At 39.7% G+C, this 19,651-nt stretch overlaps 2 protein-coding genes across 9 annotated transcripts in view; both read left to right on the forward strand.

The window, feature by feature from the left end:
• The window catches only part of iqsec1a (IQ motif and Sec7 domain ArfGEF 1a), a 143,924-nt gene that overhangs the window by 103,562 nt on the left and 20,711 nt on the right, over window positions 1-19,651 (forward strand). Inside the window, exon 1 of one of the 8 annotated variants that reach the window (XM_072448935.1) lies at window positions 16,624-16,898. The exons of the other annotated variants lie outside the window; for them this stretch is intronic. Within the exon in view, the coding sequence (XP_072305036.1) occupies window positions 16,828-16,898 (71 nt within the window). The 5' untranslated portion in view covers window positions 16,624-16,827. Of the gene's footprint in view, window positions 1-16,623; window positions 16,899-19,651 lie in introns of those variants that run through there. 8 annotated transcript variants of the gene reach the window in all.
• vgll4a (vestigial-like family member 4a) overlaps window positions 1-19,651 on the forward strand; it is a 97,657-nt gene that overhangs the window by 868 nt on the left and 77,138 nt on the right. The gene's annotated exons all lie outside the window — the stretch shown is intronic.

Here is a 19,651-nt window from a genome sequence, read left to right on the forward strand (position 1 = left end):
ACGGATGCGGCAGAGAGACGGTGGCAATACAATGGAGGATGACAGATGTGCTCCACTATAAGGGCTAGCCAGCAGTGATGTGATCCAACCCGTCTCCTGCAAGTTTAAATGAGCTCCCAAGAGACACAGACCAAGTCAATTTGCCTTTGATTGCTAGTCTTTGCCGCCTTGACATTCTCCCTTTTGAAACAATAATGATTCAGAGCTTTTTACAAGAGTTTTTGGTTTCTTGTCGGCTATTTACTCGGTCTCAGGTAGATCAATAGTGCACTAAATTGAGCTGTAATATTCGCCTTATTCCGGAAAACCTGTCTTGCTTGGGTTCTGGTTCTCTTCTGGTTGTATTAGTTAGAAAATAAGTTCTACACAGGTTAAAAAGTGGTTTTCAGGTCCAGGGAATTGCTGCAGTGTTGAGCTGTTGGTCACACAAACATTGGACATTTTACACAAAACGGTCTACTTGAGGCAAGACCTTTCCATCATTCTCGACTTGAATGGAGTTCCCGCTCGACCGGAAGTCAGATTACAAAGGAAGAACTGATCTGTGGCAAAAAGAGGCCAAAGTGGACGGAGCGGAATAAGGTCGATGGGGAAGTTGAAGTGATTTCTATAAATTTGAATTACTCACTTCATTCATTCTTGATTCGTTCAAGATACATTAATGAATGAACCATAGAGGATGGACGGTGGCAGCACACATGCCACATGCAGCCGGCAGTGTTGTGGGTTCGAATCCTCCATTTCACACTAAGCTGTCCTGTCAAATAAAGCCTACAGGCCAAGAAATCCTTAAAAATATATATATATGTATATATGTATATGTGTGTGTGTGTGTGTGTGTGTGTGTGTGTGTGTTTATGTGTGTTTACGGTACAAAAATTGCGGTAAGGTAATGGATTAAATCTGGACTAAACCCAGTCGAAACCAAGTCCAGGCCAAGACTAAACAGGGACATAACCAAGAGCCCGGCCAAGAGCAAATCAGGATTTAACCGTTTGAGCAACTTGTAAGAAGACAATGTTGGACATACATGCAACAGATGGATAATATAAAGAAAACACACTAAACGATGCCCAAAAGGAGTAGGCAGAAGCAAAACCTACACTCTAACTGGAGCCAAGTAATTCACTTCTTAAATAGGCATGAAACCAGAATGTATCAGGATTTAGCAAAGGACTCATCCAGTTATAAACCAGCACTAAACATGAGCAGTGGAAATCTGTAGTAATCCCACTTTCCTTATACTCTGCTTCAGTCTCCACAGTGCTGTACACCGGCGCCCTCTGTTGGCGGACAGCTCTCACAGCAGCAGAATCCAGCCTGAAGCCCTGAACAAATCCCCTGGCTCACTTTGATAGAGGTCTTATGTTAATCTGCCTCCTATTGCGGGGATAGTCGAGGGCTTGGCAGCAAAAAGAAACTTCCAGCATCAAAGTTGTGTGCTTTTGAAAATGCCTTCTCTGTCAATTGATTTAGGTAGACCACTGTGAGTGTAAGCCACGGCCAGAGGAGGACGAATTCGATGTGTCTGTATTTAAAGAAATGAGCTGTAGGTTTATAGTGTGTAATGAAAAGACAAATGAAGGCGGTTGAAGTCTTTCTGAGATTTAGCGCCATTGTATCCTGTCTGTGACATCATTGTGTATAGACAACATTACAATATCGGATGCTATTTTTTTACTTTATTGTACATCCGGTTTTAAATGCCGACTGCCTTTATTTCCTGTTTTCCTATTAAACACAAAGTCTCAACATTTCTCTTCACTTGTGCTCCTGATTACGCACACTCAAAAGACTAAATAGATATATTATGTCACCTTCTAACAAACTATTTCATGCTCTATTTATATATTTTAGGCAGATCAGTTTAAAAATATATATTATTTGTTTGGATCAACATAAAATAAATTAAAAACGCAACATAATATTTATCTAGAGTCACCATTTCTTGTCTTTTTGTGTGCATGTGTGCTTTTTTCTTTTATCCCTAGAAATAGCCAACATGATGTACTATCCTCTCCAAGACAGTAGTTCTGGTTGAGCGCTCACATCCCCTCTTAGTGGAAAAAATAAAAGGTTTAAAAAAAAAACCTAAAAGAAATGGATGACCTTGCAAAGTCTGACCTTGCTGTGTGTCTGTCCCCAGTGCACATAGATCAACAGAGCAGCTGAGTAAATGGCTGCAGCGGTGAAGGGAGCGCGGCCAGCGACGGTGATGGGGGGTGAAAGGGGTGGGACAGCTGATGTGAGAGGGGAGGAGCTTGTCTTCCATTGACGTTTAGTGAGAATGTGTTGATGAGGAAAGCAGTCACAGAAGCTCGGCTGGAGGTTTGTGTGTGTAAACATCACTTTGGAGTCCGTGTTGAGGTATGGAACATGTTTCTCACTGTAAAATGTACCGTGGAGAGCAGATGTCGATGTTCTGAGGCGCAGCAGGATTTGGCAGGTTTTGGTTTGACTGATAAACGCTCAGGTTTGATGCACTGTAAATAATAACTTGTTTTTGTTGATTGGTAGCTGCTTCTGCTGCTGCTGTTTGCTTGTTGTTGTAACTTTGTGGACTGAATCAGTACAGTTCCGCTTATGACAACTTTAAATACTCATTTCAAAAATATTAAAGACCTTCAGAGTGGGGCTGGCAATTAATCAGACTTAAATCCAGATTGAGATTTAGTCATGTCTTGTCGTCATCCTCCGTCTGTAAAAGTATGTTATGTGGGACAGAGTTTGGACTTTAGAGCTGGAAAAATTGGCTATTTTTGTGTTTGAAATGTCTTGAGTTTAACCATGAAATAAATACTGAAAGCCACTTGTATTTATTTATTGCACAGCCCTACTTTACAGTACATATTTGATTATTGAATTAAAGAGTCTTGTTCTTACACCATCACAATTCATTTAAATTTATTGTGAATAGTGTTTTGTCTTGGCAGGACAAGAAGTAATATAAATAAGCAATGGAGAGATGCAGTGACTATTAATTGTGCAATGAACAGGTTATGAATTGAATTGAAAAAAGTGTTAAACTTGTCACAATAGTAGCATTTTAACTCTATTTTGATAACACGGAAAGGGATTGATACTCGATACTAATTTCTATACCACAATGATACTAAAAAACTAACAATGGAATAATTTCTTTAATATTACCATGTGGTCTTACTGATCATGCTCATTTTAAAACTATTCAGGAAATGTCAAATTTTGTCCCGTTTATGTGATAGTTCAAATTGGTTTGTTCCATAGCATTCGTTATCCGTGTATTTTGGACAACCCTAGTCTAACTGTATTATTGTGTGCCAATGCATGCCGTCTCTGGCCTGACATCAGAGTCACGTTGATGCATAGTGTCATCCAGAGCTCAACAAAGAACTGCTGGATTGTCTTTTCTCCTCTCCTCACTCCGCAGACGCTCAGACCTCTCACGTGTCCTCCCTGTTCCCTCCTCTCTTTTGTGAGCGACCGACTTTCAAAACCTCACATTGACGTCTTTTCAATGAAACGTGTGGAAGAGGCATTGATTGTTGTTTTGCCGTACGCTGTTCTAATTAGACCTGTGGAGAACGATTGGGCGCCGCACGGGGGCCCATCATTAGGGCCTGTCGGATGCACAGAGCGTGAGACGGACACGCTAAGCAAACGCCACAAAATCTACAACAATATAGAGAAGAAAGAGGTGCACTGTACTGATGCATTCCCCGTCCCTGCACTGGAACAAGTCACATGTTTGGTTGTGTGGTGTCCCGGGACAGGAGGTTGCCAGGTTACAATTTCATGGTGGAGCAAACAAAGACTGTTAACATTAAATACATTTCGAAGTGCCATATCAGGAAAATATCACAATAATACACAGATAATGGTGAATATCTTGAAACTACTTTATGCCACTTATACAATAAAACCAAAAAGTATATAAATATGAGCTGCAATAAATAAATAGCAGAATTAAACACCTGAAGTACTTATTCTGTATCTGTTATTTGTAAAAGAAGTTACTTATTTGACCCTGTACAACTCAAATCTTGTCGTATTACAAAAAATACCCCTGAAATTCCCCACTTCTGTGACAAAGTACACATAATTAATGTTGAGCCTCCAAAATGATTGTTCCTGCTTTTATTTACTGATCGATAAGTCAAGTAATTATCCTGACAGACCTAAGCTGAAGTGACTGTGCAGCGTTTACCTATAGTTACCACCAGAGTCATTCAAATCATAATTATAGCCAAGTCCATAAAATAACTTGATGCATTTGAGTATTGTAGCCTGTGTCTATATTATATTGAAAAACATTTAATGAAAAGTACTTCACTTATTTCTGTAATGGTGCAGTAGAATTTTCAGCTCTTACGTTTTATCGGCGAAGTATTGTGTCATTTTTATATATTAGTTGTGTTTAAAGATGTATTTTGTTTTTTTCTGGTGGAGGATCCGTCATCTGCTTGTCTCATGGACTGTTCCGCAGTAGTATTAATCTTATTTAACTGTCATTTATTCAATCACGGATGCTTTTATAGCCCAAATCTACCTATAAACCTACATGAAGCCTGTTTAAAAATCACATTGTCACATTTTTACCCGTCATTACTGTGTATCAGCAGAGCACTGCAGTGTTTTGATTCAATTCAAGTCCAGTTTTATGAGAAACTGTTCAAGAGGACACACCTTTACCACATTTTATTCTGTTCACCACAAGCCAGATACAATATAGATTCACACGGTTGAAAAATGCTGCTGCTTTTACAGTTTCTTACACTGACACCTGCCAAACTGTGAAAAGTAAACAGACTCTAGACGAAGAAAAAACACTCTTGTACGTACGTCCTGGTTTATTTAGAGGAAAAGATGAACATATGTCTTTGTTCTGATGCATGTACACAGTATCAGAGACGGGGGAAACTGTTATTAGGGCAGGATATGATAAAAGCATATTAAAGGATTTCACTACTTTGTGACAATGACACTTTTTAGAATGAATACAAACGTGTAATAAACGTTAACATAACAGAAAAGGCATGTTATATTGTCACTTCAACATAATATTCTATTCAGCAAAACTTGCCTTTCTATTACAATCCTGTAAAAAATAGGTTGAAAGTTTTAGCGGGACATTCCTGGTTAAAATATAATACATAAATAAAACGATGTATGCAATGTATGTAAAAAAAAAAAAAAAAACTAAACCAATCACTACTATTACTACTTACAACGTATTAATTTTGTCCCAGATCCCCCTTAAAAAAGAGGTTCTCTTCTCAATGGGTTTAAAATGGTTAAATAAAGGTTCATAAAATAAAATGTGTTACTATCCATCCTTCCACTAATACAAAAGTGTATATTATTACTTCAACTGATATTATTCTTTCATAGTTTTCTTTACATTATTAGAATCTATGTAGTACACACTTTGTAAGCCACTTTATTTCCACCTTGGTTCTTTCAGCTAAGTTAATTTGGAGAAAGGAAAGATAAATTTGGATAATATTTTGGAGTGAGGAGCTGCTCTTAAACGCAAAGAGCCGTTGTCTCACGCACTTCTCGTATGTAATCGACATCTCGCAGCCTGGATTTCCTCTGTCAATAAAGCCGTAAGCTGTAGAGTGTGCATTAACTTCAGAGGATGCGGCGGAGCTATCGACAAAATTTACGACACGTCTGAGAGCAATTCTTCTGAAGGAACAGAAATTCATCCTTTTGTTTTATCCCACGCCTGGACCAGTCAGAGGCCCGCTTCCGCGAGCGTCTTCCTTTTACGCTGATGTACGGTCGTCTCCTGGCCCTAAAGGGATTGTGCACTTATTGAGTTCCAATGCGTCTTCCAAATCATTCAATAAGCCTGTGTTTTGTGTAAATTAAATGGAGAGCAAACAGCATTAGCCCCAGTCAGGTAGTTTGTCAAGTGATGGGAATTAATCTATACATTCGCCCATAACCCTGTTTGCATCTAAAGACTTGGCACTGTCTCAAGTGCAGACCTTAGAGGCTCCTGCACAATATTAAAGTTTGTGTTTTAAGGGATCAACTCCTTTAGATGTTAAGATGAAAGCACAGAGAAAAGGTTTTGTTATTTTACAGTTATTTTGAGTTATCATAATATTTGAGCAATTTCTGCAGCGATTGTACACATTATACACATGTTCTGTTCAGGGCTGTAGGAAGACATGCCCTGCGGCTCGATGAGTTGACTAAAGGGCACAGCGGTGTGGAACTGGCAAAACTCTCAAAAGTGTTCCATATCTCGATGCTCTGACCCAGTGTCTGAAAAAAAAAAATATAATTACAGAAAAGTACTAGGAAACATGTAAAAAGACGTATTAAACTCATGATTTACATCCATGCTCTCTCTTTCTGCTGCTGTTACATACAAATGAATAATCCAAATAAAGTCATTAGTCAACTCTACAAAATGTTCAGCTGTCGAACAATTAATCGACTTAAGGAGCAAAGCCCTAGTTATATTAAGACGCACAAACTTTTCTGGTGGAAGATACATTTGTCTCCATGGAAACAAGGCAACTCTGCTCAAAGTGAGAAAAATGCTGGATATGTTTAATGTAACGTGGAATCTCCATGGAGACCAGAAAGTAGTGGACCCTCCACCAGAAAGGTTACACAGTGCACTTCTAATATCATTGTTTTACATCTTCAACATTATTAGTACTTTCTGGTTCAATTTGGATTAGTCATTAAACTGTGCAGTGCTAGTGCTCAGACCTATGCTCAGTTCACCATAGTAACACTGCATTGTGTCGCTTGGTAAAGTATGTCGTATGTCAAAATATGTCGTAATCTAATCAAATTACAATTTGAATTGTGGTCGACATAAGACCGCAATTATTTATAACTCCATAAACAACAACATATCGTGTCTAATCATGAATAAACCTGCCAACCCTGTAGTTAAGACCCTGGTTTACAACCACCATTTTCAATTCAATTAAACACATTTTTGTAGTTTTGTAGTTCAGTTGCCTCGATGGCCGACAATGGAGGATCAGAATAGACCAGTATAATACTTTAGTGACCCACCCATTTTCATCCTACATGAAAAACAAGTGTTTTATGATTATTAAAGATATTATAAAGAACTATCCAAGACACAGTTAACTTGCCACCCCTTCATTATAATTCAATGAGTTTAGCTTCTCTACAATTATGTTCTGGGATGCATAATGTGATCCTTGTTTCAAGTTTAGCAGTTCATATTTTTGTGTTCTCTCAAATGTTAAAGCTCCTGGCAAGTTTAAAATGTGGACTTTGAACAGAATCCTTGTATTTAAACATAATTTGCAAACCTAATGGCACAATGCTTGTTGCTGCTGGATATTGTTCCAACCCTGCATGGTTAACCTCTGCTGTTCAGAAGTGTTGACACTAAATAGACGATTGCTGCTGAGAAACTACTATAGCTGTTATTGCATGAATGTAGCTATCAATCTTATCAAGCCCGCGTCCTGCCCGCGGTGCCCAAAAAATGTCCCAGAGCTGCTGACTTGCACCTCTGTCGGTTTTATGGAGGCGTGTTATGAATGCGCACTCAGGATATTCTGCTCGGCTGGAATATGTCTGCGCAGATCCAGTCCTCCGCACTCCTGACCTGCCCCGGACACAAACTCCCCCCGTTGTTTTTGCGAGTGGAAGGAAGATGGCCGCCTTGTCTCCTCCGCTTTTGTGCTCGTGATTGATAGCTTCCCATTTTCTTTTGGGGGGAAATTCTGGTGATTTGGAGAGGCATTGTGTTTTTGTTTTTGCGGATGTGTCCAAAGGCAGCGCCGCAGTTTGCACAGAAGGGTGATGAAGCGAGATGTCAATAATTAATTTTCTTAATTACACGCGTCATTGTTGAGGGCCTTTTCAGCTGTGGTTCTATAAATGTTTGAATGGAGTGGATCGCATTACTAATCCAGAGTGAACTGGATCGACGACCTCAGCGTGCTCGGTGTTGGTGAAAATGAGTTTAATGTACTAGTACTCATAGTAACAGCATTGTAGTGTGCAGTAGAATTGAAATCATGTAGAACGTACTAATGGCTCAAAATGATGACGCTTTACTTGTCAAAGCACTTTTACTGTAGTCAATATTCATTACCATAATTTGTGGCCACATTAATAACCTGCTGACATAATCACACGCACGACAAAAGCTGGTGACTGTTTAAGGATCAGGAAAAGAGCTGAGGTACAATCAGTTCTGGGGGAAATATATATATACATATAACATAAGAAAGATAATATTATTGATTTAGTAGTAAGAGGCAAAAGACTAATATTAAAGCCTCTGCCTTATGAATAAATACATAAAATTAGCATATAATTATGATACATATAAAACATATTTATGCACTGTACAGTAAAGTGACTCAAATATATCCTCTTTTTTTAATGATAATTCTGATTATTTGGACTTGACTAGAGTATTTTGTTGCTCGACATGATAATCATTAACACACACGAAAAGGTTCAGAAAAAAGTATAATTTAGATACCGGTACTTAAAACAAGGTACCGCTCAAGTACTGGTACCCAAAATCAAAAAGTACTCAGACCTACACACAACATGGGTAAAGTGTCTTGATTTGAACAGCCAACTTTAGACACAAGTTGAACACTTCTAGTCAGTATTGCTCAAGTGCAGTAGCAGCAGCAGTAGTTACAATAAGCAGATAACACATTTTGACATATTGCTGCTGAAATGTATCTCAATAAACATCAATATTTCTGACACAATAGCACTAAAGCAGCATAATCTCAGTAAACCTTTTTATAAATGTACAATATTGTTAAAAAATCATGAGCTTCAACAAATACAAAGCCAAATAAGACACTTGTTGGTATCTAATGAGTCACTCTCTTCAGCTCTAATCTTATTTTACGTTAAAAAAAACTCTAGCGTGAAGAAAAAGTACACACGATAAATGTTCAGCTCCAAATACAGTGTTCCAGCTTTTTATTTATTGAACGATAAGTCAATATAGTAATTATTGTGACAGGCCTAAGCAGCAGTGGTAGTATTCTATAACTAATGTGCAGATGAAGTGAGACACATGCGGTGATGATGCTGTCATTTCTGCCTGACAAACCCCCCTTGTATCCACATGTGAATATGTTCCTCTGCGTTCTGGCTCTCTCCCCTGAAATAACATTTGTTTCCTGGATGTCTCTATCACTGTCGCCCTAATGAGGCCCATTAAATGAAACGCATATCACACTGTTACTTCCAGCTGCACTGAAAATAAATTATTTTTTTACAGACGACGGCGACAGATAATGTAGCAGTCTTAAGGTTGTCACTGAAGAGATTTCCATAGCTGTAACGTGGCGCGCACAAAATAGTGGCCAATGTAAACGGTGGCTGTGCCAGGACGGTCTAAAACCACCAGGTCTTCCTCAATGCGGCCCTCAGTGGAGTCGCAGGAGATTAAGTGTAGCATTCATTTGACCGAAGGAAAGAAAAACAACCAGCGTCCAAAGGTTTTAAAAAGATTGAAAATGTACCGTGGTTTCTATAAGGTGCTCTGGGTTTTTCCATAGAGATGTTAAACAGATTCATCTCGAATCAGATAAGCAGGTAACGCCAACAGGCCAAGATATAAATTAGGTCTGTGGAGAGGCAAGCCTGAAGGCATTTCAGAGCAATACATATGTTTTTTTTCTTCTCAGTTATGCATTTTTTGGCTGGTTTGACTTATACTCTGAAGCGACTTATAGTCCAGTAAATATGGTATATTGTGCACTGTTCCTGTCTCAATAAATAAATAAACTAACCAGGAAAAATGCTGCAAAAAAAGCTGATTGATAATACAAAGGAAAACATTTAAGTTGTAATCTTTCCAAAAAGGGGACGTTTGTCTGATCAAAACTCAACTAATACTTTTAAAGACATGTTTTAACACATTTCTGTTGGCGTTATGGGGATACATCGCCCACCCCTATTTTTTTTCCAAATAGCAATGGGCAATTTTGAAACTTGGTTGCAATAGCAAAGCAGATGGCGTGTGTTTGACTTCATAAATAATAATAATGTAAATGAAAAATACAGTTATTATGCTGTGTGATGAATAGTACAGTATGTATAATGACAATTTTACATTAATATGATATGAAGTCATAAGTAAACAGTTAGACTTGTAATTCACTCATCCAGGAGCCACGTCATTTAAGTGTAACCTCTTTTCACAGGCCAGGATATGTTTCAAGTAGTAGTGTATTAGTGTTAGTATTAAGTCAGTTCAGTGTGATATATCCATGCAAGTATTTATATTATTGCTGTAATTGTAGAGTAAATCGTCTGTAAAAAAGAGACCAAAATGTCTAGTTTTATCTCCAAGAAGTATAAAGTTGACATTTTTGCACTATTTTTATGCTCCATTTCTGTTTTTTGTGAGACTTGAACCTCAACATAGACTTTTACAGGCACATTTTGGCACATTCTTGGTGCATTGTGAAAATATCGTATGAACACTGCTATGAAGATCATCTAAAAATATATATATTTTTGTACATCGCCTCCCTTCAATCTGTGTTTGGTCACTTCATACTCCACTAGTGTGCCATTTCAAAGACCAGTCAAGAGTAATCAGAACATGTGCTACACCGACTGTGAATCACTCTTGGCTATTTTGGAGCTTCCAGACTTGTGCATGGAACGCCGCGGCTTCAGACAGGTGCAAAACGACCGCCACTTCCTCAAATAGCCCTCGACACCACCAAACGCCCACCCTCTGACCGTCTCTACACACATGTCTGCCCCTTTGAATGACGCCGCCGCTGCCACATGTGTGACGTTTGCCAGCTTCACTCTGCACCGTCATCTCCAACCAACAGGCGGCGCTCTCCCTTCAAGTGTCACGCCTTTGCCTTGACGATCTGTTTTGTTCATCTGGCAGCACTGTCACGCCTCCCTGACCATGCTGACCACTACGGGTATTTTTGTATTGTTATTTGTATATTGCCCCAAACGTCTAACCACCAGATTTACACCGCCAAGTCTCACACCCGTTTCTTTGTGACCTTAAATTTCAGTCGTGTCACCAGAGGATAATGAGTTGCAGTCCATTCAGAGCCCAGTCTCCCATACTAAAGAGCGTTATTGTGCGCACTGTTTTCCCCCTTCATAGTGTTTACCACAGTGTCATCACACATGGGACTATTTTTAGCGGCAGTAAATTGGGTTGGAGTGTGTGATTGTGAGGGGAGGGGCTTCAGGGAGATGGGGAAGAGGTCCAAGGGGGGAAATGGTGGAAAATGAAGTGGGGGGAAAAGAAAGTTGCATGTGGAAAAGTGGAAAAGTTACCATTGTCAGATAAAAATGCACTGACCTTAACCAGGACCAAATGCAGAACCGATTTAGCGTTGTGGGTTATTATCTTCTGTTTTAGAACTACTACAAACCAGAAGTAAACCACACATTTTGCAACAAAAGCACTAAACCGGGACTAAACCAGGACTAAACCAGGACTAAACCGGGACTAAACCGGGACAAAACCGGGACAAAACCGGGACAAAACCGGGACAAAACCAGGACAAAACCAGGACAAAACCAGGACAAAACCAGGACAAAACCCGGACTAAACCCGGACTAAACCCGGACTAAAACGGGACTTAACCGGGACTTAACCGGGACTTAACCGGGACTTAACCGGGACTTAACCGGGACTTAACCGGGACTAAACCGGGACTAAATCCGGACTAAATCCGGACTAAACCCGGACTAAACCCGGACTAAACCCGGACTAAACCCGGACTAAACCAGGACTTAACCAGGACTTAACCAGGACTTAACCAGGACTTAACCAGGACTTAACCAACAAACTTAGTTCATAATGAACACATTTTTCTGAAGCATGATTCAGGCTTAGTTACTACTTAATTTAGGAGTTAGTGCAATAGTTGGTTACCAAGCCTGAGTCATTCTTATCAAACGCATCAAATGTGTTCATTGTTATGTGTTTTTTCAGGCTTTATTAAGGCTATTAAAGGTGTAGTTGTTGTAGCGTTATCAGTTTTTATTTAGTTTTAGCTAAAATATCTGTACTTGAATAAATGCTTAAAAGATAAGTTTAATGTCATACTGCAGAAGATTCCAGACAAAGCAATAACGTTTCCACGGGGACAGGAAAGTGGCAGACCCCTCCAAAGAATAGTTACATTGCGCAACTTTAAAGAAACTATTTCGAACCAGGTCTAAACTGGACTCGTGAATCCCAGTAGCCTCTATTTGTCCGCGTACTGCTGTTTGAGAACCAGTGGCATAACATAGTTCCCTGTTTATAAAAAGCAAGGTTTCTGTTGTGCCCAGCAAGAAGCCCAAACATGTGGTTACAGGCTCTCATCGAAAGGGTGGTGTTTTCCTCATGTCCTCCCACGCATTTTAGCTTTAAATCGCCAAAAGGCACGAAACGGGTCGACGCTTTCCCGCATTTACATTTTTTGTCATCATTTCATCCACGCCACACCTGACGAGCATACGTGCCAGGAATGTGCCAAGGAAGCCGAAGGAAAAACCATGCAAACATTGGAGAGAACAAGTCAGAAAAACTCCACCCAAAAAACAAGCCCAAAGGCCAAATGTAATGGTCATGGCCTGGAGCAAGACAGGTGCCGCTCTGAACAGAACTGAGCAAATACACAGAGGATTATAGCGTGTGATGCCGTCTCCTTCCAGTCCCAAAACCAAAAAAAAACCTTTGTTCAATAATATTTTGTCTTTCAAACACGTATCAGATGTCTCAATACAGATGGTTCTATACAGACTGGAACTGGATGTATGTGTGAAGTCTCTTTCCTCTGATGATCTTTGATGGATCCCCACGGACCACCACAGGCAACAAATCAACTCCCAGCGTTTTACTTTCTGCAGGACGTGACGAGTGCAGGCCCCAGATCCTTTAATTAGGCTCATTTTAGCAGTATTTATACATCTGCTGTCCGTGTGCGTTAAACTGTGCATGCTGCAAGTTTGGTTCAAAATGTAGGGATGATGTGAGAAATGTGAAGGAAAAACAGAAGTCAGTGGTTTTGCTCAAAAACAAGCAAAAAACAAACAAACATTATTGAGCGAGAGTGACGGGTCATTAAAAGCACTATTTATTAAAATTTTAGAGACGTTATAAACTGATTATATCAACTTCGAATGGCACCATACATTTAATATATGCTGTATTTTCCGCAACTTTTTCATAGTTTTTGCCTGGGTACGACTTATACTAATACTACTTATACTACTTATACTTATACTTATACTTATAATACTACTTACTTATACTTATATACTTGTATACTTATACTCCGGAGCGACTTATATGTGATATTTTTTTGTTATTTTCACAGTTGCAACCGCATTTCATACTCCAGTGCAACTTATATGTTTTTTTTCTTCTCTATTATGCATTGTTTAGCTGGTGCGACTTATACTCCAGTGCGACTTATAGTCCGGAAAATACGGTATATATCTTTTTTAATCCAGAAAGTCACACACACATTACATAACGCAACACAATTTTCTGTCGTTTTGAATTCCGTTTTACCAATTTAACGCTGCAACCCAATTTCCCTTTCGTGACTGCACGCCAGGTACCATGTGCGCTAAATCCGTTGTTCCTGACATTTTACCGCCAAAAACGCCCTTCTTTTATTTCTCCTTCACAATGTCGGCAGTGTTCGCTAAGCTACCTCCAGCCTCTCCATCTAATTTGGTATAAAACTATGACATCACTCCTTTGTAATTGTTTCCAGACCGCACACTCTTTTTCTCGTTTGACTTTCTGTGCGGGACGGAGTTTGGGACTTTTGGTACTTGGGGGGTGGAGGGGGGGGTAATGATGTCAAATCAAGTTGTATCTTCCAAAAACCTTGTGGCCACGCTTCCAGGAAGATATCCCTTTCCCCTTTCATAGCAGCCGCTGTCTTGTTTCATTGGGATTCGCAACGTGAACGCTCAGGTTTCCGATTGTTCCCAAGTGTGTGGGAATGCGCTGGATAAGCACACGGATCTGACCTGCGGATGCCTCTTTGGCCTCTCTCCGAGTTGGAAGTATCTTGACTCTTTTTTTTTTTTCAAGAACAGAAGGAGGAGAAGAGTAAAAGTAGAGGAGGAGGAAGGGGGGGAGCTCTCCGGGACCATATGTATCGAGTTGAAGAAATGGCGTTTTATGAGAACGGAGGAGAAAGTGGGCCTCTGCTTGGAATTCTCAATGACATCACCCCAAACCCCACTACAGTAACGCTCGGCAGACAAACGCGGGGAATTGCAATGACCCTCCCGAGATCGGGCGCACTTTTACTGCTATATCTGGAGTTCATCACGTTGTTCCAGCAGGGCTAATGGTAAAATGATGCAGCCCTTATGGATCATAACGAATCAATCAGTGGTAGCTTTGAAAATAGAGCAATGGTCGGCTTTCCTTTCAGCTTTTGACAGTAGATGATCACCGTGTCCGTTCATGATGGTCTTGGACTGGCCTAACAGGCTTTGTATTGTCTTGTCCGTATAATGAAAAATAAAATAAAAATGATATTATAAACCAACCCTAGGCTCCAGTCACCCGCGACCTCGAAAGGGAACAAGCGGTAGAAAATGGATGGATTATAAACCAACATACCATTAGGTTCTAATTTATCTTGCTTACTTGTCATATTTCTTAGTTATCCAGTCTTTCCTTTGTCCCACTACCAAACTTATGACTAAAATGTATTCAAAAAGTACATAACTGCATGTTTGGCGGGAGATTTAACTCAGAAATTGATATAAATTAACTGTAAAAGGAGACATTATGCCAAAAACAACTTCAAAGTGCTTTCAACTCTAATAGTGGTTTCTTCTCACCAGTAACTCATTTAAAGTTGTATTTAAGATGTTTTAACAATAATTATGAGAAGAAACGTCACACTTTTATCTATTGGCACCATAAACAAACAAGTTTAATGACTATTCTTTGCAAGTTTCATGACATCAATCTTTCTGACTAAAAAGTAATGATGTTGTCACATAAACAACCAGATAAAAAAAGTACTTTTCTCATATTTTTACTATTCTGGTGTAAAGAATAAACGGACATTACTCAAAGTTGCTGCCTACGATTCTCACAAGTATATATTATTTTAGTCAAGATAATACTGCGACCTGAATAATCACGATTATCAATTAACCGTTTGAGTAAATGCTATTCTCCCTCATGCTTTAATCAAGTCATTTTAGATCAGTGTTGTGATGTAAAATGTTCAAAACGTAAAATAACCATTCAGATTCGTCATAGATAATGACTAGCGTCTTCTTCAAAACTTCACGCAAAACAACTTGAAGACAGAAGTAGCATTGTTGGAAAACTATGAGTCAATTTGTGCCGTCGGCTACGAGTGAATCACATGTCGCTCTGCGTTTTCTACAGCTGCTCTGCACGAGACACTGTCATTGTACCGTAACGCTCAGTGACATTTCTCTCACTGTATTTGAAGTCGAAAACAGCCCAATTCTAGGTGATTATTTCTTGACTAACCTCCTGTAATTAGACATCGGTGTGTAAATGAGCGGCGTCCCTCGCAGCCGTACCATGTGGGAGTCATTGGCCTGTGTTTCCTGTGCCTGTTGTCATTATAGAAAAATACCTTGGACTCCTGGGCACTTTACCCCCAACCCCCTTCTCTCTGAGGGGTGATTAGTCTGCTGAACGTCCCAACAACAACTTTTGAAGTACACAAGGCCATGGCATAGTTGGCTATGGGAATGTGGGCTTTTTAAACAAGGCTGATTTAAAATGGGCGAAATGAAAGGGCTTTTCTGGTATAGTAAATAATCCTGACCTCAGAAGTCGGTGAAAATTCCCTGTTGTTTCTTGTCTCATCGTGCATCTCGCTAGTGGCATTTTGGCCCTGAACGGCACTATTAATAGAAGTACATTTGAGCATTTGCTAAAAGCTTTTCTTCCGTTTAAAAATAGACAACAGATGTAGTTGTAGTTCAAACGATATTGGCTTTCTCGCATTGGTAATAGTTTTTCTAGTAGACTGAGATACGAAGGAGTAAAACGTATGGTATCGATTGCGACGCTTTGTACTGTGTCTACTTTGTTTGGACCCAGACAAATGAATTGCAGGCTGTATCTGAACGGGAATATGCAATATGACTAAGAAAAGAGAGATAGTTTTTTCGAGAGTAATACATTTTCAAAGCCCAATGCAAAGTTATTCAAATTTAAAGGAAGTGCGACAACAAGTATACAGCTTGATACACCTCGATTCATCACATATTTTTTTAGAAACACCTTATGAATCTTTTTTATTGGAATTGTATTGGAAAACAGCCAATGCCCTCTTTCCAAACGTCTATATTTTTGAAAACGGTTATTCCTTCCATTAGATCTTGATCATTTTGACAGATTTGATGCTCTTCCTTGTGTGTTCTATAGGATCTAAGAACATTTTCTCCTTCATAATTCCTGATGTCGTCCCGCTCTCCCATACTCTTGAAGTCCTTCTCTTCTTTGCACCCCGCCCCTTTTCCATAGTTTCCCCCCCCTGTCCTATAGCAGGAGCAGCCCTCTCTCTCCTCTCTTTCTCTTTCCCAGCCTCCTCCCCCTCCTTTCCTGTTTGGGAGCCCGGCTGAGACTGCAGACGGTCAGAGGAAAGAAAAGCGCTCATATACTTGTCAGAAATTACAGCCTCTTCAGACCATGTCCCGAAATGGTTTGTAGGCAGCCGAAGCACGGAGACCCGGAGAGGACTGGCGGACGGCGTTTGGGGATGTGGGAATTGCGTCCGATCGGGAACGCAGTGAGAGTTTGGGAGTTGTTCTAATGTTTGGGAGTCCGTGGTCCTGTCAGCAGCGTCCAGCATGTGGTGTTTGCAGTGCAACTCAGAGAAGACCCATTCGCTGCTGGAGCTCGGGCTTTCGCTGAACGGATGGTAAGGACGGTAAAGAATATGAAGGTGGAAGGATCTTTGTGCGTGCATCAGTGGAAATTCCTGGCGGGATTTTTGGAGCTAATCAAAGGCAGCTGACCAATTGGTTGTGTACAGTATTTGGGGGAAGGAAAAAAGAATGCTTCCAGTTCAAAAGTTAGAATAGACTTGGGGAGCTCTAGGGGAAATTAGTTTTGGATTGGTGCCATTAACGTAACTTTGATGAATGAGTTGAATACAGAGAACATAAATTATACCCTGAGCTTAACCCACAAATGCATGAGTTTGAATTACATCATTATTGCAGAAAAAAATGTCAAGTGTGCCAACCTGGGGAAAGAGAATTGTATCATACCGTATTTTCCGGACTATAAGACGCACTTTTTTTCATAGTTTTGCCTTGGGTGCGACTTATACTTATATTTATACTTATATAGGAGCGACTTATAGGTGATATTATTTGTTATTTTCACTCTTGCAATATGTTTTTTCTTCTCCATTGTGCATTTTTTGGCTGGTGCGACTTATAGTCCGGAAAATACGGTATATCTTCATTCATCCTGATGTTACCTGACTGATTCTAGTCTTCTTTATTAATGCAATTATGAGATTAGCACAAATTTAGCAGCGTAAAACATGTATGATGTGTTGAAATGGCATACTTTCTTAGCAGTCCTTTATTTGTTTTTTTGTTTCTACCATGTGACGCACGTCTTTCATCTTTTCCTGGAGCTTAAAATGTTTAATAAACAGAGGTGAGACTGGCTTGGCGTGTTTATGGAAAGCAAACACCTACTAATCCAAGTTTAGACAACGAGAGCAGCCAGTAACCCAAAACCAGCCTAACTCATCAATGTTAATTCATCTCGGTGGAAACCAGTCCCCCGTTCTGAGTCACTATATGTCAGCCAAGTGCTATTCTGGCGTGTTTAGTCTTACTGTACGGCGGCAGGAGTCGGGTTGTGCGCCCGCCCCTCATCGGCCCTCGGTCTGAAGGGCATTCCTGCGGCGCGACTTTACCGCGCTATGGATTCGACGGGGCTTTTACTCGCTAGTTTCAAGGGCAGGTGCCGAGGAGCAACAGTAAATTATGCATTAGCTGAAGATAATGAGAGTGACATGTTGTTTGTTGTCAGTTGGAGGCGTGATGAGGCGGTGAAAAGAGGGCACAGTGATGCTGACAGAATTAGGCTGAGGAGTTTTACAAGAGGCATCTAATTGGTTGGTTGTGCAGTAAAATGTGGTAATTTCAGCTGTGTTTACAATACTTTCAAAAGTAGTCTTGAGTGAGCTCCATCTTTGTTTTTACAGACGTGAACAGGCCAAAGAACAGAAAGTCCAGTTTTTTTATGAGATCTTTACATTTGTATGCATAGTTATGAGATTTATGCATAATAATAATAATAATAATAATAATAATAATAATAATAATAATAATAATAATAATGATAATAATAATAATAATAATAATAATAATAATAATAATGAGTTTACATTTTCAAATGTATCAAACCAACTTTTTCAGTTTGAATAAGTTTTGGTTTGAAAAGTTTTGTCTTGAAAATATTATCAAAAGTACTAGTCTGATTGATGTGTTTATTTTGCATTCGTTTCCTTCAACAAAAGACATTTGTTTTCTTGACACTTGAAAATGTGTTCATTTGTTGCCTCAATATGGGTTCTAGCTGACAGTTGATGAGATTATGTGTTAAATGAACCATCTCAAACCACAAATCACATTCAAGTGTTTCAATGTAAATTATCTTTAGCCTTGAAGATGCTCTATGTAAATTCTCTTGGGTCCGCCCCCTTCTTGTCTCCATGGAGATGCTATTACTTTGTCTAGATTACAGTATTTCACAGTGTGGTTTCAGAATGTCATAGAAAGCAGGTTTTTAAGGTACTTTTTAAGCAACAGAACACCTGTAATTGAATAAACACAAGAGACACGAGTTTAATGCCGTTCTGTGAAACTTTCCAGACAAAGCAGTAACAATAACGGAAAGGTTACATATCGCACTTTTAATGCCACTTTCAAATCAAACATCACCTTAATCTTCAATTTGGGACGTGAAGAGAGAAAAAATAGTGTGTAAAATCATAAGCGAGTGACCGTTCCTTACCGTGAACAAGAACAGTGACTAAATATTTTCTTTCCAGTTCTGCATTTATTTATTTATTTTTACACACATCGGCCCAAGCGTTTCCAGCCTCACGCCACAGTTGTTTGTCCTACGAGACTCGGGATGACTCCTATCTCCCGCCATGACTCTCTCCTCACTGCAGCTGTAAATCACAAGCTGCTTGGGCTCACTTTATAGCAATCTGCAGACCCTCAGTCAGAAAACCGCAATATGTGGTAATGTTTTTTATTGCTACGGGTTCATCAACATAACGTTTCACCTGAGAAATCCATTACCCATAAAGTGCCAGTGGTACGCACTTTATGTGTTTATGTTTCAATTGTCTGGTCATGTGAGGTTACTCCATGGTACCTGTGCGGTGGTTTTTACAGACGGTGTTTGCGTAATAGAGATGCATTGTGGGAGGACGTTCTACTAAAGCGTGTTCACCAGAAGCATTAGTGTTGAGCCAATGCTGCACGATTGGCTGACAAGGCATCGGGTTTCCTCTTCTTCCTTCAGTACAGGAAATAACATCACAAGGGTCGTGGATGAGGCCTACTGATGATGAGGCTGGAGTTACAATCACTTTTGGATGTTTTTGTCTACCATTGTCTAGAATAAAAGGCATCT

This window comes from Eucyclogobius newberryi, unplaced genomic scaffold (genome assembly GCF_026437365.1).
Source record: "Eucyclogobius newberryi isolate DKJ021-1_F unplaced genomic scaffold, fEucNew1.0.hap1 SCAF_17, whole genome shotgun sequence".
NCBI classification, from domain to species: domain Eukaryota; kingdom Metazoa; phylum Chordata; class Actinopteri; order Gobiiformes; family Gobiidae; genus Eucyclogobius; species Eucyclogobius newberryi.